Source organism: Triturus cristatus, chromosome 10, assembly GCF_964204655.1.
Source record: "Triturus cristatus chromosome 10, aTriCri1.1, whole genome shotgun sequence".
In the NCBI taxonomy this organism is placed as follows: Eukaryota; Metazoa; Chordata; class Amphibia; order Caudata; family Salamandridae; genus Triturus; species Triturus cristatus.
In genome coordinates, this window is record NC_140593.1 from 674966881 (window position 1) to 674990699 (window position 23819).

Sequence of the window (23819 nt, forward strand, 5' to 3'; positions counted from 1 at the left end):
CACTTCGGGTACAGCAAACGACTAGAGCCAAGGAGGCACTGTTTTGCAACAAAATTAAGCCACAAGCCTATCAAAGAAATGACTACACGCTATAAAACTAAATGTCTCTCAATCGCTACTTATAGAGTTGGAGTGTGGGGTTTCGGTAATTGTGGAAAAGTTCAAGTAGTGAAAAATAGTTTTATTAGAAAGCTTATGACGGTCCCTAAGAGCATACCAACATCCTTTTGCCACTCGGAACTGGGTCTTCTGTACATTACAGATTTCACTGGACTTGCCCCTTTGTTATCATTGGTGAAAATCTGGCGTACACCGGAGATGGATTTTTCAAGATCCATTATTATGGATTGTCTTTCCATGGTAGATGCTGAGAGGATCCTCTGGCTTGGTTATCTGAAACATGCATTTAGCGAATTGGATGTAACAGAGTTCTCTAATGACCCCTGTAAGATGCCTCCTCCCTTAAAGTCTCTAGTAAAGTATTTATATTATTCAACTGTAGTGCACGCCACAGGCAGCAATTAAATCAGCAAAGAGTCTTGAGCACGGGCAATGATAGTTTTTCCACCAAGAAGACGCATCCCTACTTATATCTTTTTTTGGAACCTCAACATAGATATTATTTGAACAGATTTTGCTCAACACGTTGCACTTTCTGGTAGCCTTTCCTAATCAAGGTGGTTGGCATGACTACCTTCCACCCTCCCCATGTTATAATGTTGCAAAACAATCTACTCTGAACTTACTTTGTTTATCGTACAAAAATGCAAGATCCAACTTTTTGCTTCCGATATGGAGGCTGTGCCCCCTTGTTCTTGTAGAGAAGGTTTTAGTCACTTAGTTGCTCTACTCTTTTGATATTATTGTGGCTGTCATAAATTTGAAGCGCACTCATAATATGGATAACTGAGTATCAATTTGTAGCGCATGCTATAGCGTCCTCATATGCACGTTATCTTTCTTGCAGGCTGGCAATGGGATTCTTTTAATGCCTTGACAGAGTTGCCAAGAAATGTACACTGGAATAGTCTTATTGAGTTGCCGTTTCGTTTCTTAACTTATTTGTTTGAATTTCTTATGTTTTTTTAGGATTTAGCATCCTTTTATTTTGAGTATTTTACTTAAATTATGTATTTTACACCATGACATTTTTATTGCATGTATTGTAATTTATGTGCTTTTATGATCTGCTTGTCAAATCGAATAAAGTTTATGATGATGACGACTACCTAGCTGCAGATTAGTTACCTAAGATATTCCCCAGGTCTCAGACTAGATCTAGAAGTTTTCAAGCAGTATCTCTGTGCCTATATAGGTGCCACCCCAGTATGCTGACATATAGGTTACTTACCTTTATCTGGTAGAAACAGGATCTAGCGGCAGATTCCTCATCTTAGAATTCTCACCAGGCACCAGACTGGATCTGGAATTTTTTGCAGCAGTGCCTTTGCACATCCGTATCGGGCACTGAGAAACTCCATTGCGAAGTCGTCCTTCGGATTGGACGCCAACGAAGTCCATATAAGCCCTCCCCTGACATGCTGATGCCAGTTTATTCTCTGACTATTTTTCACGCCAACAAACTGAGCCACCTATAGAAACTGCCTATGGAAACAGTGTGCCATAAAAGAGACATCTTTGTGTCAAACAAATACGAAGTCCTAAAGAAAGGCATCAGAATGCCAAGAAAGGGATCTTATACTTAACAGGACCAGCAGTTCGCAGAGCGGGGAGGATGGGTAGGCTGTTAAGGAATCTGCGACTAGATCCTATCTCTCCCAGATAAGGCGTTACCGAAGGTAAGTATCTTATTCATCTAATAGAGACATTTAGCTGCAGATTCTTTATCTTAGAATCAGATACCGAAGCAGCATCATCCCTGGAGGAGGGTCTGCGACCTCACACACAAAAGACCCCCAAATAGGACTAGCCGGTCCATGATGAGAAAGTGACCAGGCTGTCTTAAGAATTATATGTGAAGCAAAGAAGATGCTCAAACAGACGGACTGTAGGAAGCCCGTAGGGAGCTGAAGTCTGCAAGGCTGTGAGAAGCATGTAGAAAACATTACCCACAGCAGGGGGATAAGAAAGTGTAGGAGAAAACACTTCACAGAAATAATTATAGTATGGAGCCTTGCTGAAGGTATTCAACCTACGACTGGACAAGGCTAAAGGACCAAGGACAACAGCCCATACCACTGAATTAGAGCTCCAGCTCCTTGTCGTGGAAACTAGTATGCAAGCTAACCCTAGCCTGTGAAACAAAGAGGAAAAGGAATCTCAGAGCACATCCACGATGGAGAGAGAGAGATCTTATCAATGCCAAACAAAAGCACTGCGAGAAGAACAACAACAAAGAGACCACTCTCAGTCGGTAAAAACATACCTAGAGACAAGGTAACCCTCCGGGACTATGTAACGTAGAAGCCCAGAGGAGTAGGAAAAAGAAATTCATAAGCAATGACTAAGTTAAGGTCAGACTAGAGCACCAAGAAAGGCGAAGTTACAAGAGCAGACACGTACGCCCATCCAATAGACAGAGAAATCAGGCACAAGACCTGACCGAAGCTTCTGATAAAAGATGGAGTACATAGCCATGAAGGCATCAAGCCCATGAAGTGGGAAAAAACAAAAAATATTGGATGGCAGTGCACACAAGCACCGCAACCATCTAGACCTGTAAGAAATGTCTTAACAGGAGACAGGATATGAAAAAAGCAAAACCTCTAAAATACTACCACAAATAAGAGGAAAATACCAACATCTCCAAAGGAAGAGAGGGAGAAAAAGAGAAACAATTCCTTTAAACAGAAGAAATTCACCAAATAAGGCAAAAATGGCATAACAGACTTTTGAGGGATAGAAAGAATCCTTATCGCCTCTTATGAGGAGGTAGAAAACCTTCAGGAAAAGCCCTCTGAGGGAGACCCCAGCCTCCTTGGAAATCAGTCCTCAAAGAGATGGATCCATAATGTCTGAGGAACCCATGTTCTAAAAGGAAAACTTAAGATGAAAATTAGCCACAACACTAACAAAAGGGGTGAGAGATGGACATCTGAAGAACAACCAACGCGGTAAGCAAAGGCAGTGGCTGTGATCTAAATTGGTAAATAACACCTACAGGAAAAAAGGGTACAAAGCATTCCAGAATGCAACAAGGAACAACATCCACTTCAGGGATGTAGCAGAAAAAAGGCAGCAAGATTGAACACCAAGATAACCTTGTGGCAGTGGTGGGATATGAACCAGTGCATTAGAGGGGCTTCTGATGCACAATGCACCACTGAGCTATAGCCTAACAAGGAACTAGAAAGATGAGTGGCAGGAAACCTTCCTGTCAAGGCATAGCGAAAGCAGAACATGAAGTGCCAACACACTAATAAAGGTCCTAGGTCAGGGCTAAACATTTTTTCAGACCATGGATCCTGCAACTCATTTCTATTACCTCCTATATGGAAGGAAGGATACCATTAAAGGGTAGAAATGCCCATTGGATATAAGAGATAACTCTAGTGCACTGCGGAACTCAAGCACTTCATGTTCAGGGACCGATAAACTGAAGTCCCTATAGGGGATACTAAGCACCAGAAGTAGATTCAAAATGCCTATAGGTCACATCGAGGATAGTCCCTGTAGAACAGGGAACAAGGCAATGTCCATCCGCACAATGCAAGTAAAATAACCTCTATAGATTAACTAGCTTCAGATAGACGCCTGTAAGAACACGTGCACACAAGGCCACAAAATAACATATGTCCCATAAAACTGGAAACCTAACCTGTCACAGACAGTATAAGAATAAAAGTACTGGCAGCAAGCAGGAACACCACATCGGGTGTCACCCTAGAAAGGGGGGGTTTGAGAAGAAAAGCCAAAAGGCTCTGCCCTGTGAATGGCTCATATGTGAATGAAAAAGGAAACTTTCCCCGAACAAACACAGCAAAGAATACTAAGAAAGTAGACAGAAGAGTTAAGAATCTGCTCCACCCGACTATCTCGAAATTGGAGCAAGTGACTAGTCTTTTGGCCTCTTTCTGGAGGGACTGCAGGGAAAAAGGTCAACAATTTGGGTGGCCAAAGCAACCTGTACCACAAAACTATGATGAGATGGATGTCTGAGGCGACATGTCGGATCTCCAGGGGCAGGACGGTGTCTGTGAGAAATAGAGCGATCTACAGGGGTCCCAGTTTCAGGTTTAGCCCAAGCCCATAACAGAATATCAAAAGGAGCCTCACTATAAGGAAGCACTGGCTCTATCCCTGATTGGCTTTGATGCAAGACGCCAAGTAAGGGATGTGTCGTCAATTCCACAGAAGGAAGAGTCACATACAAAACAGAAGGGGAAATGCTGCTTACCAGTATGCATCTGTTCTTGGCATGTAGAGCTGCAGATTCACACACTAGCATAGTAGATCGCCATCTGGTGTTGGGCTCGGATGCTTGCACCTTGTTGTTGTCTTGGAAGAAGTCTTTGTAGTCACGAGATAGGCGACTCCTCCCTTGGACGATAGTGCGCATGGGCATCGACTCCATCCTTAGATTGTTTTTCGCCATGATGGGAAATGATGGAGTTAGTAGAAGAAAAGAGATGTCCATGTGTCTTTATCTAAGTAAGATAGAACTGGAACAGATACAGGTTCCGGGGAGGTGGGTGGGCGTGTGTGGATCTGCAGCTCTACATGCCAAGAACAGATGCATACTGGTAAGTAGCATTTCCCGTTTGAGGCATATGAGCTGCAGATCACACACTAGCATAGACTATACAGCAGTATCTCCCCTAGCGGTGGTCACCTGTATCGGTTGCAGTAGTTTGAAATAAAGTTTTAAGGACAGCTTGGCCCACAGAAACTTGTTGCTTCGCGTGCACGTCAACACAATAGTGTTTAGTGAAGGTGTGTGTTGTAGACCATGTGGCTGCCTTACAAATGTCTTCTAAGGGAATGTTCCCTAAGAATGCCATGGAAGCCCCTAGTTTGTTTGTGGAATGCGCTCTAGGGGGAACTGTTAATGTGCGTTTAGCTTTTTGGTAGCATATTTGGATACATTTAACTATCCACCTTGCAATCCCAGATTTGGAGAAGGGGTTACCCTTATGTGGTGGAGAGAAAGCTACAAACAATTGCTTTGTTTTGCGAAAAGATTTAGTTCTGTCAATGTAATAAAGAAGGGCTCATAACCTCTAAGGTGTGAAGAGCCCTCTCTGCTACGGAGTCAGGGTTTGGAAAGAACACTGGTAACTCTACTGACTGGTTAAGATGGAAAGGAGATATGACTTTTGGAAGGAATTTTGGATTTGTCCTGAGAACCACTTTGTTATGATGTAATTGTAAGAATGGTTCTTGTATGGTTAAAGCCTGGATCTCACTTACTCTTCTGAGAGATGTGATTGCAATAAGGAAAGCTACTTTCCATGTAAGGAACTGCAGTTCGCATTTATGCAGAGGTTCAAATGGGGGTTCCATGAGCCTAGTAAGAACAATGTTTAGATTCCACACCGGAGAGGGTGGTAACCTGGGAGGAATAATTCTTTTAAGTCCTTCCATGAAGCCTTTGATTGAAGGTACTCTAAAAAGTGACAAGTGTTGTCGGTTTTGTAAGTAAGCTGCAAGTGCTGCTAGATGCAGACCTATGGATGAGTATGCTAAGTTACATCTTTGCAAATGTAGTAAGTAGCAAATGATGTTCTGGATGGAGGCATCCAGTGGGTGTATATGATTGTTAGTGCAGTAAATGGCAAATCTTTTCCATTTTGCAGCATAGCAAGCTCTAGTAGTAGGTCTTCTGGCTTCTTTGATAATGTTCATGCAGTCTGGTGGAAGGTTAAGGTAACTGAACTCTAGGACTTCATGAGCCAGAACGCCAGACTCAGTTGACCTGGATCTGGATGTCTGATTTCTCCATGGTTCTGGGTTATCAAGGACGGGGAGAGAAGTAGTTTTTGGTGTGGAACTAGTGAGCGTTCTAATAGTGTTGTGTACCACGGTTGGCGTGCCCATGTGGGAGCTACTAGGATCAGTTTAAGAGATTGTTGCCTGAGCTTGCGTACCACTAGTGGAATCAGTGGGAGTGGCGGAAAAGCATACGCAAATCTGCCTGACCAGTTCATCTATATCGCATTGCCTTTCGACTGCGGATGTGGAAACCTGGCGGCGAAGTTTGGGCATTTTGCGTTTTCGTGTGTGGCGAACAGATCTATGTCTGGTTGGCCCCACATTTGGAAAAAGGGTAATAGAACTTGGGGATGTAGATCACACTCGTGAATCTGTTGTGTCTGTCGACTTAACAGATCCGCAATCTGATTGTGAACTTCTGGAAGGTGTTCTGCAAGTAGGAATATGTTCTGAGGAATGGCCCATCTCCAAACGTTCTGTGCGAGCTGGGACAGCTGCAGAGAATGTGTGCCTCCTTGTTTTTGTATTTAATACATGGCTGTCATGTTGTCCGTCCGGATGAGGACAACCTTGTTCTGTACATGTAGTTGGAAGGATTTTAGTGCTAGGAATACTGCCAGCAGTTCTAGGTGATTGATATGGAGCACTTTTTGTTGGGTGGTCCATTTGCCCTGAGTTGTGTGTCCGAGGAGATGGGCTCCCCATTCTGTGAGTGATGCGTCTGTCGTCAGCACTATCTGTGGAAGAGGCTCGGGGAACGGCCGCCCTTTGGACAAGTTTGTTATGTTCCACCACTGTAGAGAGCGATGTATGTGGCTGTCCACCAACACCAGATCTGTAAGATGTCCTTGAGCCTGGTTCCACTGACGTGCTAGACATTCCTGTAAGGGACGCATTTGGAGTCTCGCATAAGGCACAATGAAGATGCAAGAAGCCATCATGCCTATGAGTTGCATGAACACTCTGGCTGGAAGAGAGTGTTGGTGTTGAAATTTTGTGATAAGAGTTTGTATACTGGCTATCCTGGCTGGACTGGGATATGCTAGCGCTGTGGAGGTGTTTATTGTGGCTCCTAGATATTGGTGTATATGAGAGGGCTGGAGATGCGACTTGGTGTAGTTGATCGTGAACCCCAAGTTGTGTAACATTTGGATGGTTTGGTGAGTGTGTAGAAAACATTGTTGGAATGACTTGGCTTTTATTAGCCAGTCGTCTAGATATGGGAAGACATGAATTTGTTGTCTTCTGAGATGTGCTGCTACTACCGCAAGACATTTCATGAATACTCTGGGTGCGGTGGTCACTCCGAATGGAAGGACTCTGAACTGGTAGTGTTGTCCATCCACTACAAACCTTAGGTGCTTCCTGTGAGCAGGATGTATGGGAATGTGGAAGTAGGCGTCCTTGAGATCTAGTGTGGCAAGGAAATCGCCTTGCTGCAGCAGCGGGAGCACTCGTTGAAGAGTGATCATATGGAAATTATCTGAGTGTATATACAGATTTAGGGGTCTGAGGTTGAATATTGGTCTCAGAGTCCCGTCCTTTTTGGGTATTAGGAAGTACAGTGAGTAGACCCCTGTTCCTTGATGCTCTAAGGGAACTGGTTCTATTGCATGCTTTTGAAGCAGTGAGAGAACCTCTTGTTTGAGGAGCGTAAGATGGTCTGTGGACATTGGACGGTGTTATGTGTGGTGGGGTAGTTGTAAGTTCCAGGCAGTAATCATACTGGATAATGTGTCTTACCCACCTGTCTGTTGTGATGGAAACCCAGACAGGTAGGAACTGTGTTAATCTGCCCCCGACCGGAGTGGAATGGTCTGGGGGGAGCGGAGGAAAGTCACTGTTTTGTGGCGGGGGAGGTGAGAGTGTTGTTATTATCTCGACCTCTTCCTTTATTGTAGTTTCCTCTGTATTCGCCTCTCAAATATCCTCTACTGGGGGATGTTTGTGTAGTGGCTTTAAATTAAAATGAAGTGTCTGCGCCGATGTTTTTGGAGGCTCCTCTATAGAAGGAGCGACAAAAGGAGCCACGTGTTTGTGGAGACTGTAACGCTCCCATGGACTTAGCAGTCTTGGTGTCCTTTTTCATTTTTTCAAGTGCAGTGTCCACAGCCGGGCCAAAAAGCTGTTCTTTGTTGAACGGCTGACTGAGTATGGTAGTCTGGACCTCCTGCTTAAAGCCTGAAATGCGTAGCCAGGCATGTCGTCTAAGGAGCACACTGGTGTTGATTGATCTAGAGGCAGTGTCTGCTGCGTCAAGTGCACATTTAATTGACGCATTTGAAATTAGCTTGCCCTCTTGGATAAGGTCATTTGCCTGGGTTTTATACTAGTCAGGCAGATGCTGCAATAGGTTTTCCAGCTGGTCATAATGTGCCCTGTCATATCGTGCCAGCAGTGCTTGTGTGTTGGCAATACATAAGTGATTGGCTGCCTGTGCCGCTACCCTTTTGCCAGAAGCTTCTAGCAATTTGGATTCCTTATCAGGGGATGGCGTATCCCCGGAGGTCTGGGAGTTGGCGCGCTTTCTAGCATTGGAAACGACTAGAGAATCCAAAGGCAACTGTCCTTTGATGTAAATAGGATCTTCAGGGGCAGGCCTATATTTCCTATCTATTCTAGGGTTAAGAATCCTGGCACGTACGGGATCTTTAAATACTTCTGGGGCATGCTTAATGACGCCTTTGATCATTGGTAAGATTTGCACTGACTTTTGGGATTGTTCAAATGTATCTAAGAGGAAGTCTTCCTCTGGTGCATCTGAGTGCATTGTGACACCATGATAAAGTGCAGCCCTGATCATCTGGGGGAGATGGTTTTGAGGGATATGGCTGTGGGTCTGGTAGATCTGTTGGGATAGGATATGCCCAATCATCTAGTGGTGAGGTATCTGGATCCGTGAACGGGTCATTCGGATCACCCCCCCCCCCCCCCCCCCCCCCCACCCCAGGACATCATCATCTGGAGGTGGTGTATGTGGTGGTGATGTTAGAGGTAAGGGTGGTTTAGGCAGAGGGGGTGGGTTAGAAGGCAGTATAGGAGAAGAAGGAGGCATAGGTGATGTGGCAGAGTCCTTCTGTGCAGGAATTGGAGCAGGTGGTGTGTCCAGTTTCCTCTTTTTACATGGCACAGCCATGACATGTTCTGTTTTTCCGTTTATATAAATATTTTTCTGCCTTGGATCAATAGGATCTGGGTGAAAAAGTTCTTGTTCCTGGGGAACCGCTTTCGGTGCCGATTTTTTCGGTTCCGGGCGAGGCTGTGGTTGATCCTTATGGTCTTTGGGCTTAGGAGGCGTATTAGAGTCCTTAGGCTACTGTTTCGGTGGTGCTGGCTTATCGGCGGGCCTCTGGGTTTTCGGGGTCGTTTTGGAGGTGGAAGGCGTTGGAGCCGATTTCGGAGCAGAGTGTTCTCCTTTGGTTTCGGTGCTGAAGGTGCCGGTGGGACAATTACACGAGCTTCACTCAACTCAATCAACCAGCGAGACTCCATAGGAGGTTGAACTGTGACAGTGATGGGATAATGAAACTCCACACCCTCTCCATCACCTCCATAATAAGTGTTCTTCAGTAGGAAAAACAATAGGGAGGGCTACAGAGAGCCGCGGAAAGGAGTCTGAGACAGGCAGCTCCACCGGCACCGCATCCAATGCCGAAGAGGCAGCAACTTGGTGTCTGAGAGGGGAAGTGGTGGAGTGTTGTGCAGCGCTATCATCGGAGTCAGTAGACCAGAACCAGACTCCGATGTCTGAGTTGGCTGACCAGACTCAAGAGCCGAAGGTGGTAACCCCGAAGGGCTGTGCACTGGTGTCGAAAAAGATTTGGAATCCGGAAGTCGAACTGAAGCGGATGGCAAACCCGCCGGCGTGGACTGAGCCACGGCCTTGTGCACCTCCTTGGGGCTCAAGGGAGCTACAGGGGAAGGAAAAGACCTAAAGATACTATAAAGAGAATTGTTATATTCCCTCATCTGGGTCAGAGTCCTCCAGGGAAGGTTGGGAGGTGCTAGGTAGACTCGTACACAGACTATTCACTGAAGATCGGCAACAGGCTTTATGTGGCAAAGTTGGGTGGCATTGCGACTTGGACTGCCTGCGTCAAGACTTACTTTGGGACGTCGATAAAGAATGGCGCCCACCTGAACTGCTCCTGGATTGGACCCATAGCCGGTCCATGGAGCACAAAAGGGACTGAGGGCGACAGGAAGTCTTAGTAGACTGCGACATCCGTACCCCTAGGAGCTTCATTTGACGTTCCCTTAGCGCCTTAGGTTGAAGTTGATGACAGGAGTCGCACTCCTCGGAGTGATGGTGCTCCCCCAGGCACCACACGCAAACAGAGTGAGGGTCCATGGCCGACATTTGTCATCCACAGGACCTTAACCCAGAGGACATGAAAAGTTGTTTAAAGGCACACTTGTCCGTTTGACTAAACCGTCAAGTTAGGCAGGAAAACAGCCTGGGGAACCATAAATCAGATCCGCGTTGTAAGTGAGGAAAAGAAGAAACTTAAGTCAGCATGTCCGGAAAGGGTTTATATGTACTCAGTTGACATCACATCTGGAGGACGACATCACTACAGAGTTGCTAGACAACCTCAACCGACGTGTAGAGGTGCTGCTGCAAAAATTTCCAGATCCAGTCTGGCACCCGGGAAGAATTTTAAGATAAGGAATCTGGGGCTAAATGTCTCTATCAGATGTCAGTTCCTTTTCGGGACTTTCCACGACAGGAGCGTAAAGCCACAATGAGGACTGACAACTAGTGTGTATTTCTAAGACCATTAGAAGTGGGACCCTCACTCTATAATCAGTTCGCACAGCAGGAAGCATGGGAGGACCGGTAAGAGATGTGCAGGTAGATAGATAAACAAGTTACTTCCCTTCGGTAAGACCTTACCTGGTAGAGACTCTGATAGAGACTTCTAGCCGCAGATTCCTTACCTTAGAATAGATACCCAAGGAATACCTCCCCGGAGGAGGGTCTGTAAAACTGATTTTAAACCTGAAAATCCTAAAGGACCGAATGGACAAAGTGCCTGTCATGACAGACCTGACTGTACTTGCAATAGTGCTTGGTAAACTTGTGCAGAGATGCCCATGTTGCTGCCTGACATATGTACACGACAGGGACACCACAACGTTCTACAGGACCGCAGCCATGGCGGAGTGCGCATGCAATCCCCTTAAAGGGTTGCTTCTTGGTCAATGCGTTACAGATTCTAATGCAGAGCACTATCCATCTTGAGGTGGTCCGTTTGTGTACAGCCTTCCCTTTCTTGGCCTGACATACCCAATGAAGAGTTGATCGTCCACCTAGGACTCTCTTGTGCGATCTAGTTATAATGACAATGCTCTTTTTGGGTCCAGACAGTGGAGTCTCTCCTCCTCTTTACAAGGTTGAGGTGGAGCAAAGAAAGCAGGCAAGGTGATGGTCTGGCATACATGGAAAGGAGTTAACCTTCGGAATGAAGGCGGCACATGTATGGAATACCAGCTTGTCCGGATAAAAAGTGGTATAAGGAGAGTTTATCGAGAGTGCCTGCAATTCGCTGGACCTCCAGGCTGATGTGGCGGCCACTAGAAAAGCAGTCTTGATGGTTAGTAATCTGAGAGGGCAGTTATGCAGTGACTCAAAGGCACCGCACATCAAAAAAGGCAGGACTAGAATTAAATCTCATAGGGGCACGATGAATGGCCTGTGAGGAAACGTGTTGGAGACCTTTAAGAAACCTTATCACAACTGTAGGAAGCAGGCTCTGTATATACTATACCAAAGTGAGGTATAGTGTGCACAGAGTCCAGTGGGACCTCAAAGGTAGGCAGAGGTAAAAGTAGCTAGCACCTTACTCTTTATTTGTGGTAGTGTGGGCGAGCAGCAAGGCTTTATCAGAGGGTAGAGTTAAGCATTTGTTGTACACACTCAACCAGAAAATGATTGTCACACACTCAAAGACTGAACTCAGAACAACTGGTTTTGTATAAAAATATTTTTTTAGTTATTTTATTTCCTAGAACCAAGCAAGCCTGGTACAGATAAGTGATAAGTACTTTACAGTAATAATACAGTTTGTAAACAGTTTGGATTGCAGTTATATATATACTTTGGTTAGATTACAGTAGAACTACTAATATGCAATGCTTTGAAATATTGTACATATACTTTGTATTGGCTTTTTTTTAGAATGTCAAGTAGATTACTTTACAGATTACTTTTCTTACACAGTGCAGTATACATGGATACTGCATTGGGACATTTCTTGTAAACAGGTAAGTAAAAGCGTTTTGGTTATTTTGTTACAGTTTTAGAGACTTTTATAGATTTTCCAACTCTACACTTTTCACAGAAAAACAGTCAATGTTATCCTACAGAGGAAAGTAGGGCTATCGGTTCACAGGTAAGTATTCCATTGTTTGAGTTGGTATTTTGTGGGTAGACTCAGGGCTCCCCCAGGGTCAAGGATGCACTCTGGTTACACCCTCAGCAGCACTAGGGCCGCCGGGTGCAGAGTGCTGAGGCCCAATGTTATCTAAAGGGGGATAGGGGGCCTCTGGTTGGTGGCTGCTTACTGCCACAAGGTTGTGGGAGCAAAGCTCCTGGACTTAACCTCAGGGCAAATGGGGGTTCGAACCAGCACAAAAGGTGCACCCTCAGCGGCACTGGGGCAGCCGGGTGCAGAGTGCTGTTTTGGTGTCGGCTGCCCTGTAGCTTTCAATGGAGAGTCTCCGGTTTGCAAACACACTGCCGGCTCGGGGCGAAGGTCTTCTGGGTGCAACCACCACTTGGGAGAGGTAAGTTGGGATGCTGGGGGTTGGTTAGGCACCATCGGTTGGGCCACCCAAGGCCGTGGGGGCATAGGGTGCAGGGGTGCTTAAGGGTCAGATCTTCTTACCAGCTCCTGGTCGTGGTTGGGGGGACCTTTCGGTTTGAGGCTGCAGGCATTGGCTGGAGGTTTGAGGCAGGTCAGGGGTCACCGCATCTCAGGTCAAGATCGCCAGGGAGACCTCCTCTTTGTGTTGGGCCACTCGAACTCAGGCTGTGGGCGTCGGGAGCAGACTCGCAGACTTTGCTGGACCTGGAGTCTGTTGGTGAACAAATCTGGTGTTCACGGGAGACAGAGTCTTTTCTTTTGAAGGCAGGGCAGGTCCTCGGGGTTCTTGAGGCTGCTGGCTGCAGGACACACCGGAGTTTCGCTTCTGCAGGTTCGAGGTGGGGACAGGCCGGTAGGGCTGGGGCCAAGTCAGTTCGCGTCCTCCTCTTGTTAGCTTCGGCACGGCTGTTCAGTCCTTCTTTTCTTCTTCTGGTTTCTTGTCTGCGTTCGTGGTTCAGGGCTGCACCCTAAATACTGTATTTAGGGGGCGTTTTAGGGGTCTCGAGGTCAGTAGCCAATGGGCTACTAACCTTAGGGTGACTACACCCTTGGTGTGCTCACCCCACATGGGGGAGTGAGCACAATCCCTAATCCTGATTGGGGAGTGCCTGCCATTTGCAAGATGGCGGGCAATTAAAAGTGGGCTTCACCTCGCCCCCCCCACCTGAGGAGTGGGGTCGGCAGAGGTGGGCACACCTTCGGGGCTGGCTAATTTTTCCCGCCTGTCTTCCCGCAGAAAAGGAGGGGAGACAGGAAGGGGGCATGCTGGTGATAGCAGGAGAGGCTGGGGGTCACATTACAAAGGCTGCAAGGCCTTTGAAGCTCCCCTGCCACAGATGGCTCTTCCTGGCCTGGGGGAGGCGTGATCACCTGCTCCCAGGAAAGGTTATTGTTCTGGGCTCGGGGAGCGAAGGCTCCCACCCCAGGGGTTCATAAAAATGTTTTGAGGTGGCAGACTGGTGTGTACCATTCAGGGAACCCACCAGAGGCTTGTCGTTTTTCAGGGGGCATCTTTAAAATACCCACTGAGTGCATTTTTCATTAAATCCCACACTGGCATCAGTGTGGGTTTAATGTGCTGAGAAGCTTGACACCAAACGTCTCCGTTTTCAGAGCAGCGATTATGGTACTGTGGAGTTCGTAATGACAAACTCCCAGCACTATATACTCTTAATGGCAGCACTGCACTTACAATGTCTAAGAATTGACTTAGACAGTGCAGGGGTCCATGGCTCCGGCACCTGTACCCTCACCACTGGTATAGTTCACCCAGCTAGAGTGGTGACTGATCTATGCCAGGGCAGTGAGTTGTAGGCATGGCACACAGGGATGTGTGCATATCAAATTTTCACTTTGTTCGGCACCAAAACACGCAGCCTGCAATGGCAGTGTGTGGGTGTACAGGTACAGGGCCTCTAAGGGTGGCACAGTAAGTGCTGCAGCCCTTAGAGGCCTTCCCTAGTCACAGTGCCCATGGTACCTTTTACAAAGGACTGACATGTGGCCAGAGAGGTGCCAATTGTAGGTACAAGGTACAGTTTTAGGGAAAGAACAAAGGTCCAGGGAACCCGATTGGCAGGGACCCAGGGCACACAAGTCAAAGTGCATCAGTAGTCTGGCAAACAGTGGGAGGGTTACGGCAACAGAAACCCAGCTTCCTACAGATATATCTAATAAAAAGAGCATAACAGACAGTAAGTACTATGTTCTTCTGATGCACATTGCCACTTCAAAATTCAAATTCAAATAGACTTTATTCGGATTTCAAAAACCATCCATAAAAGCACAAAATAAATTTTAAAAATACACATATAATACTGCAATTTTGGGCCACAACTTATCATTTACAAATATAATTTATAAAAACAGCAATGAAAACTCAAATGACCTTTATACTGTACAATGCATAAAACCACCTTAGATACAATATATAGCAGTGTATAGCAAAGGATAAACATAGGTATTATGAAAACAAGACAAATACGTTATAACACATTAGGTTAGTGCAGATCATGTTTTAAAGTGCAAAGTGCATATCTTGGTATAAAATTAATCAATTCTCAAGGACCTGCGTGAGCATACAATAGCATTAAGAAAATTGCTAACTCTAAAAATTAATTCATCAGATCCCAGCATTAAAAAATGTCTATAAGCATGATTGAGGTCGGTCAAATCATGTTTTCTACAATAGGGGATTAAATAGTGCCTTGTAAACTTCATGTAAAAACCACAGCCAAAGATAAAGTGTAACATACTCTGGGTTCCACCATGGTCACATGGGCAATTTAATTTTTCCAGATTTTTAATGTAACCCAATGGAAAACAGATAAGATTAATAATACTCCGGTCCCTGAATCTGAAGAGTAAGGTCCTCTTCCATCTGCCCAATTTTTTACGTAAATAGGGCTGAGGTAACGTCGAGAATTCAAGAGATGATTCCTGGATTTGTAAATAATTGATAATAGATGGTTTCACAAAATCTACTCTTTCCCTCTCTTTGTGGTAATGCTGATAGAGTGCCCTTCTCACTACATTTTTGTGGGAGCCATCAATCTGGTCGGGGTATGTAAAAAGATGACCATAATTAACACTCATGAGGCTCTTTTCTACCGCATTAATCCAGGGAATTAAGTCGACATTCTCGCAATTCAGACAGTCCAAAATAATCTCACGGGACAGGGAAGCTGCCGGGTTTTTCCAGACCCTTAACCAGAACAGTGCGGGTCTTGCTCTTATAAAATCCTCAACATAATGTAGTTTTAATTCATTATGGCATACAGTAGTTGGTGCACTAATGACTCCCCCCAAAATTTTCCGGCAAAATCTGTTCTCTTCTCTCTGTAGTTCGGAACAGTTCGAAAACCCCCAAACTTCAGCCCCGTATGTGCCAGTTGGGAGACATTGGCTCCGATAAATTTGTAATAAGCTGGAAACCACGTCCGCCTGGCGCGGTTGACGGAGAGAGATAACAGAGTTAATCGATTTTGAGAGTTTATTTCTCCCCACTGCAACGTGGGGTTGCCACGAGCCGCTATTAGAAAATAGCAGGCCCAAATATGGGAAAGTGCAAGTGCTTTTTAGGGAGTTTTGGCCTATCACAATCTTTGGGATTTTGTAGTTTTTAGGACCACAGGTCATTATAAAAGATTTACTGTAATTAGTGCACAAACCTAAGTCAGACATGTAGTCAACAAATCCCGAGATTAAAATACGTAGGGCGTTCGGGGTGCGGCCTATAAGTACCGCATCATCCGCGTAAAGTAACGCCGGGATTGGTTTCTTGTTAATCATAGGGACGTCTTTTGTCAGGTTACATAAAGAGTGGGTTAATTCATTGATGTATAATATAAAAAGCAAGGGGGCCAGAACGCAGCCCTGTCTGACCCCCTTGCCTATTAAAATTTCATTTGAGACCTCGCCTTCATTATTTATTCGGACGCGGGCCTTCAGGTTGCAATGGAGGTTGGCCAAAAAGTGGACTAATGGTTCATCTAAGCCGTAATTTAAAAGAATGGACCATAAGCGGGAACGATTTACAAAATCAAATGCCGAGCTTAGGTCCATGAACCCAAAATACAGAGGGGATTGTTTAGCTCTTGTGTATTTAGCCATTATAAGGTTGAGGTTCAGACATTGTTCCACCGTGCCAAGTTTGCTCCTAAAGCCTAACTGGCAGCGGTGGATGATAGAGTTGTCATCTGCCCATGTGCTAATTCTATCAAATAAGACCCTACCAAGGACCTTCAGGGTATTATCGATCAATGATATTGGTCGATAACACCCCGGGTCCAACCTATTTCCCTTTTTGAAAATAGGTACGATAGTACTACTGGACCAAGTCAAGGGGATAGATTTCTTACTCAGGTTGTTAAAAAGATTACAGAGTAAGGGGGCCCAGAAGCTTATGTTGGATTTAATCTGGTCGATAGACAGACCATCCGGGCCTGGTGCCTTGTTACCGGCACTATTTCCAATAGCTTCCTCTACCTCCTCTAGTGTTATAGCTATGGTGCTATCTGGGAAACTATCCTCGGTATGGTCTCCAACTTCCGCATATAATTTCGAAAAGTGGGTGACCCAAGAGTCTCCTGTGATATTGCAGTTAATCGGGGTGATGTTACTTCCCAGGGCTCTCAAGTTCTTTACGTTTCTCCAAAACCCAGTTGAATCTTTTAGGGCAGCAGATTTAGTTAGATTATCCCAGTGGCTTATTAAAAGCTCCTCAGTTCTAACTTTTAGTGCGTGTTTATATTTAAAGCGTAGTGAACTGACAAGGGACACATCTCGAGGTTTTACTGCCAAGGCCTTTCTGAGTTCTCTATTGGCCCTCGAGCAATTAGTATCAAACCATCTTTGATCGGTTACATTGTGTTCTTTTGACGGTCTAGATATTGCCCTTTTTATAACTGTGCATAAATCACAGAAAGACTTAATTATGTCGGGGCCACCGAATGCTAAACATTTGGAGATCAACAGAGGATTATTCCTGATCACAGTAGATAGGATCTCTTGGTTGTCGATCCCTCTCCAGACAATCCTGAGCCCATCTGTAGAAACAGTAATATTTTGGGCTCCTGTCTCATAAGGGCCTATAGGTTTATTAATAGATTTAAGTTGGATTACTATGGGCAGATGATCGCTATATGGGCAACTAACAACCTCAGAGCTAAATAACACTTCACTAAGGAGGGAAGAGGTAAACATATAGTCAATCGTAGTTGAACTACCACGGCCAATGTAAGTGGGGGCCGGCTCAATTCCCTCAGGGGATCCACATAGGCTCATTACATCATCTAGATCCCTGCTATGTAGTAAATCCAATAATTCAACACCTCGTCTACAGGGCGGGGATGTATGGTGGATGTGGGCATTAAAATCTCCACCAACACAAATGCCATCAAATTGGCCAAACTTTTCCCCATTTGCAACTTCATCAATAAAATTAAACAATTCCAAAAAAGTAGGATTTGGATGGTTAATAAAATCATTATTATAAAAGTTTATAAGACAAATTCTTAACCTTGCAACATATTTCACAGCTATCAGATGTTTACTGACCACATGTAAAGGTTCAATTTTCACGTCTTTAGAAACTTTTGCCCAGATGGATAAACCACCACTTGGTCGCCCCGAAACGGAGGGCAAAGCAGTAAGATTATGGGCGAAAAAACCCTCCAGTAATTGAGGACATGTGCACCATGTTTCCTGCAGCATTATCACATCAAAGTGACTTATCCATGTAACCCACTCTTTGATTTTCATCTTGCTTGAGAGCCCAGCAATGTTCCAACTAATGATACTAAGAGTGTCAATTGGTGGAATAGTGGTGCGAGAAGAGTGGGCAATGGGAAGGTCGGGGCATACTACAAGGGGTGAAGTTAATCCATCTGGACAGGGCTCAGGAGTGTTTATAAATTTTGCCCTTTCCAAAGACATTGTACTAGTAACCTTATCCGGTGTAGTGGAGGAAGTTAATAGTGGTCAATCTAAGCTACCTAATTCAGATAGAGCGGAGAATCTGTTGAATAAAGGAATTGTGTTAGGGGCCGTTTGAAATATTCTGTGTGGGGGCCTGTAAAAATGGCCCAGTGGGTGAAGAGTTATGACAGTCGATGTACTGGCATAGGTATTGTGTGTGTCTAAAAAGAATCTTACTGAGCTCGGGTGTCGGAAGTTAATCACTATGCAGTCCCCACTGATATTTTTGTGTTGTGGGCCCACCCAGCTTACCCGACGGGTTGATATAATCTCATTAGATATGTTCCATCTTGCCCCTTTATGTTTAGTCAGCCAATCAATGCATTTATTGTGCAATTGTTGCCATGACTCGCTTTGGTTTTCATTAAGGGCTGGTACACCAGCTAGCACAAGAACATATGGGCAGGCTTCTGGGGGTAAGTGGAGTGATGGTCCTAGATTGTTAGTGGTGCTATTTCTTACTGTCGCACCTCTGCTTGCGCTTACACTCTCCGATTTATTGCCTGTCCTATCTTTTCGGGTTACTGATGGAGTGATAGTAGGATTAGCGTCCGAGCTCACAATATTAGTAGTAGCTCTTCCTGCTGCTCCAAAAGAGTCATGATTTGGGCCCTTAGTCAGTGCGGGTTGGATATTGGTTAAGGTACTGCTAGATGGGACGGCTTTAACCGCTGTTAAGCTTTTAGTGTAACTGTGGCCAGAGTCATCAATAGTGGCCAAACCTCCCTCCCTCAGATCATTACATAATGATTCTAATTTGTTCATAATTTTTTCACCCCGGGCGACATCCACACTCATAGTGCCTTTCCTTTTAATTTCCTCTTTTTTTACAAGGGTTTCGATTTTGTCCAATCTTTTAAAAACAAAATTAAATTGCTTAGCTATTTGAATTTCAACTTGCTTAAAAATGGTATCAACGATAGTCTCAATCAGATTGCCATTGACTTTGGATTGGTTATTACGGTCAGTATGCTCGGTCTGGGTACTGACCGAATTGTCAAAGATCTCATCGCATAGTCTAGGGGCCTCACATATACCCTTATCCCGGGCAGGAGACTCTAGTCTACAAACAGAGACGGTGGGTCTTCCCGCTCCTTCATCCGATGGTGACAGTTGCGATGATAAGTCCACAATGGAGCCTGATAACACTATTTCACAGTCATCTCCTTTATTTTTGTTCCATAAACTTTGTGGGGTTGGTTGGTTTCTACAGTGATTTGGTTGCTTCCTTTTGTTTATGGAACATTTCACTGGGCCTCTCTTACGTTTCTCCCTTGTTATTGTGATGGGACATGTTGTTTTGTCTGGTGCGGATTCCGCTAATTGGACAGTTACAGGTACAGTCACCAAGCTGGTTGTATCAGTAATAGAAGTTACAATGTCAGATTGGGCTGATGGTTTAATAACTGTTACTGTAGGGGAGAGGGGGAGACCCAAAGTAGGTGATTCATTAAGGGGCTGGGAGCATGACAAGGTAGTAGTAGTAGGAAGTCCAAAGGACATCCTGCGTTCGGTGTCCGCAATCTCGTTGGTAACCATGGTAAGGGCATTAGCCAGTAATACATCAATCGATGATGGCAGCTCGATAGGGGTAGCAGTATTAACAGCTATAGGCTTCATCGTGCGTTTCCCCATAGTTTATGTGAATACCTGTACGGCTTGGCAATGCAAAAGGGGGGGGCCCAGCCCAGCCTCGTCCTGCCCCGGACGGCCACAGACGGCCCGCCCTCTGCCCGGGCTCAGCCCGGCGACGCCCGCGCGCGTCCCGCGACGCGGGGGGAACCTCTACTGAAGTAGCGCCTCCGGCGCGCTTTCAGGCGGATGTGGGCGGGTACTGGAGGGCTGCTGGGGACTGTAGTCCTCCTCCACTGCGGCCTCGATGTGGTGGGAGGCGGCGAGGGAGACTACTGGCGACTCTCTGTCCTGGAGCCCTGGAGCCAAGAAAGAGATTTGGCGTGGCGCGATGTTGCTCCGCAAGGTATGATCCCCCCGCTCCACCGGGGGAACCTCTACTGAAGTAGCGCCTCCGGCGCGCTTTCCGGCGGATGTGGGCGGGTACTGGAGGGCTGCTGGGGACTGTAGTCCTCCTCCACTGCGGCCTCGATGTGGTGGGAGGCGGCGAGGGAGACTACTGGCGACTCTCTGTCCTGGAGCCCTGGAGCCAAGAAAGAGATTTGGCGTGGCGCGATGTTTGCTCCGCAAGGTATGATCCCCATTGCCACTTAAACTCAGATTAAAAATTCCATCACAACTGAACAGGTGAAGTGTCCTGCACATCAGACCCGGCTGTAAAAGCAGTAGTGCTTAATGAATGCACTGACGACTAAGTTGTAGCCTGGAATATGTCATGGACACTCACCCGCCTCATTCCAATGGTAAAGTAGCAGCCTTGGCACTAATCGAATGGGCTCTCCAACCCTCAATGTGCCATTTCCTGGGCAGTGTATAGCAGAGCTTGATGCAGAAGACATTCCACCTTGACAGGGTCCTCTTGTGCACACAGTCTTCCCTTTCTTCACTCCAGAAAACCTCACAGAATTGCCCGTCCACTCGATGGGCCTTGGTACAATAAATATAAAAAGTAAAAGGCCTTTTGAAGTGAACTCTTCCTTTGAGGGATGAGGGGGGAGTAAATAATGCTGGTAAAGCGATTGATCGATCAACATTGAAGGGATCCACATTATTTGGTAAAAGGCCGCCCGAGTTCTTACCACCAATCTCCGTTTCTAGCCAGTGCGTGGATCAATTTCAAACACTGATCAATCCGCAGGAGGAAGGTATCCATTTAAAATAGCAATATTGAGGCACATGCCAATAACAATACCTGGGCATGGTAATGAACATATTTGTTTCAAGTAATTTTTATTGGGTTACTATTTTAAAATGGTGACAACATTTCCATTTACAAATGAAAACACATCAACCTTTTTGGCTGCACAGTCATAGGGCAATTCGTAACATAAATGCAACAATATTGTATTTTTATTGCTTTTGATGTTAAGAACAGCGCACATTCAGCTTAGAAAAAGTACTTTAGAAGACGGAGGGGGAACATCAATGTGAAACAAATGAGTGTCTGTGAATGGAGTAAAGGGTGTCCATTTGTTAGTTACCCCACCACCAATCAGAAAATAAGGCCATCATGTGACCAACACAGGTGAGACAGCATAGGATAAATGCTCTCCAGTGTATATGAAACTTCAAGTTTGCTTAACATTGGTTCTGAAATGGAGCAAACTGGGAGAGAAGGGGATGTCAAAGGAGGTAAAGAAAATACATTTTTATTTACAATAAAACTATTCCTCATTTACATTTTACAACTGTAATATCCAAATATATGCTTAACCTGGCAATTATAATAGAATACACTTTTCATGAAGATAAAAATGGATCCTCAAATACCTCAGCAACATCTGCTAGAGACCGTGTAACAAAAGAATCCCGTGAATTCCCATCCAGCAGGCTAGGGCCAAGTAAAGAAGTGTCATTAGCATTTCCAGGGACTGCTGGCATCACCTTACGATTTTTATCTGGAGAGATGAAACTTGCTGCAAAGAGATAAGAATGTAAGAGGTCATTTAAACATATTAAAGAAAACCATCCCCATATATTCTCATTCACTACAGAATTGTAATTCTGATTCATATCATTTAAAAAAGAAAAAAAACTACACATGCAGGAGAAATTCACCATTTTACAAAATCATTAACCTGAACTGGAGCCACCTCAACACCTTATCAATTTTCTCATTTCAAATTTTCCGGTATATGAGGATTTAGCAATTTACTGACTAGTTGAAGTAAAGCTCCACTAATTTCCTCAGTACTTGTCTCATAAATATCTTTCCTTTAATTGTATTGCGTCCTTTCCCAAGTGCTTCTCACTGTCTGACTGGCCCCTTAAGTATTGAAGGGGCCACCTGGCCGGCACTAGTGGGCTATACTCTGTATTCAGATTTAGATAATATCAATTTACTGCAGACTTGAGCTTTATACAATGTTTTTGTTGTCTTATATCGATGTATGACCCAATTTATTGCACGCGCCTTGCTTGCTGGACCAGCTATCGGTCATGTTATTAGTCCTTTAATTGTTAATTCAGTTATGGGCAAATAACACACGAATCGTGAAGAAATACACTTCGGGATTGCTCAAAAATAGATACATTTGAAACTGTGTTTCCCCTTGCGGAACCACAAGACAAGCACAAATTATAACTATGTGCTTGCCAAATGGCCTGGTTTCTCCCCTGGCCGACTGCAACAGCTAGGGGACTATTTTTGCCACAGCATACACTCTTTGTCATGGCACTCCCACAATGGTCCTTCTCCTAAACTTCCTCAAATGGATACAGAATGAGCATGAGGCAGGTCCTGCCCTGGATTTGGGGATGAAACTTGTGGGAAATGTCCCAGTCGTCTCCAAAATGATTCTTTCTAATGTTAAAGGTGATGCAGCATCTTTGGTAATACGCCAGCGACTTGCCATGGTGGCTGACCGCGAACGCAAGTTGCCTGTCACTATTGCTAATGTATATACGTCTCTAGGACGTTAATAGTTTGGGGACCAGACTCTGTACCACCACTTGGCAAGCCTAGCTCTGACAAGGATGCCAGAACTGCCGTGAGTTTCCTAAGAAACCATAGGACAAATCAAAACAACAAAAACTTAGACAACGGGGCGCTTCTTAGTCCCCTGACTCATCTGAGAGGCAATACGATTTTTGTGATCCGCTAAAAATTCAAACTCCTGACACAGGTATCAGATTCCTAATCCCTGTTCTCCTCTGACCAACAGTACGACAGAGGAGGGCGTTCTGATCGCAGACAAGGAGAGTACATGCAACCAAAAAGGGAAACACAATGCTAGTCAGGCGTGAAGATACAAAAGAAGGATAGACCTCCTCCATACAATTCCCCTTTTCAGAAAAAGAAGGTTGCAGCTTTCACAGCTAAATATGCCACAGATGGTGAGAACCCTGCTCCTAAACAGGAGTTGGGCCGTGACACTCCTCGACAGCACGGCAAAAGTCACCATAGTACGCCTGAATCTCCACCAATTTCTGGTAGCAAAAGCAACTGAAACATTCATTATGGTTGAAAACAAGGACACCTGCATAGCCCCTTGAACAGACTGGGTCTTTTGGATATTCAAATTGAAGGTCACGTTAAACGCACCATTAAAGCAATCTTCCAGTGCAATTTAACTTCATCGTATGATATTCTTTTGGCAGAGGTCGACTGGCCCCCATCCTTTGTTCTAGCATGCCCCCAGGGAGAGGATGCTATTCTTCCTTCTTTTTTGCAACTTGTCTCTGACTAGGTCAAACATGCTTATGCTTTCTAATGGGAACTTACTTTGGTCCCTGCCCTTTAACGTAACCATACTGGTTGGGATAAGGAGTTTCGTTACCATGTTATTCCTATATGGTCTAAACCTTAGGTACAGCCACAGTGTCCTTTCATAAGGGACGCAAAGGCATCTGTTAAAGACATTCTTGCCCAACTAGAGTACCGTGGGTAGTTAAACCTTGTGATCTCAAATGAACAATCCTCTTTTTCCTGTTCTGAAACCAGAGTAC

General features: G+C 45.1%; 1 protein-coding gene across 4 annotated transcripts in view; it reads right to left on the reverse strand.

The window, feature by feature from the left end:
• Positions 1–23819, reverse strand: part of CRAMP1 (cramped chromatin regulator 1) — a 1093426-nt gene that overhangs the window by 46611 nt on the left and 1022996 nt on the right. For all 4 annotated transcript variants that reach the window (XM_085628165.1, XM_085628163.1, XM_085628164.1 and 1 more), the window contains one exon: positions 21642–21787. In XM_085628165.1, coding sequence (XP_085484291.1) covers positions 21642–21787 — 146 coding nt within the window. The remainder of the gene's footprint in view (positions 1–21641; positions 21788–23819) is intronic.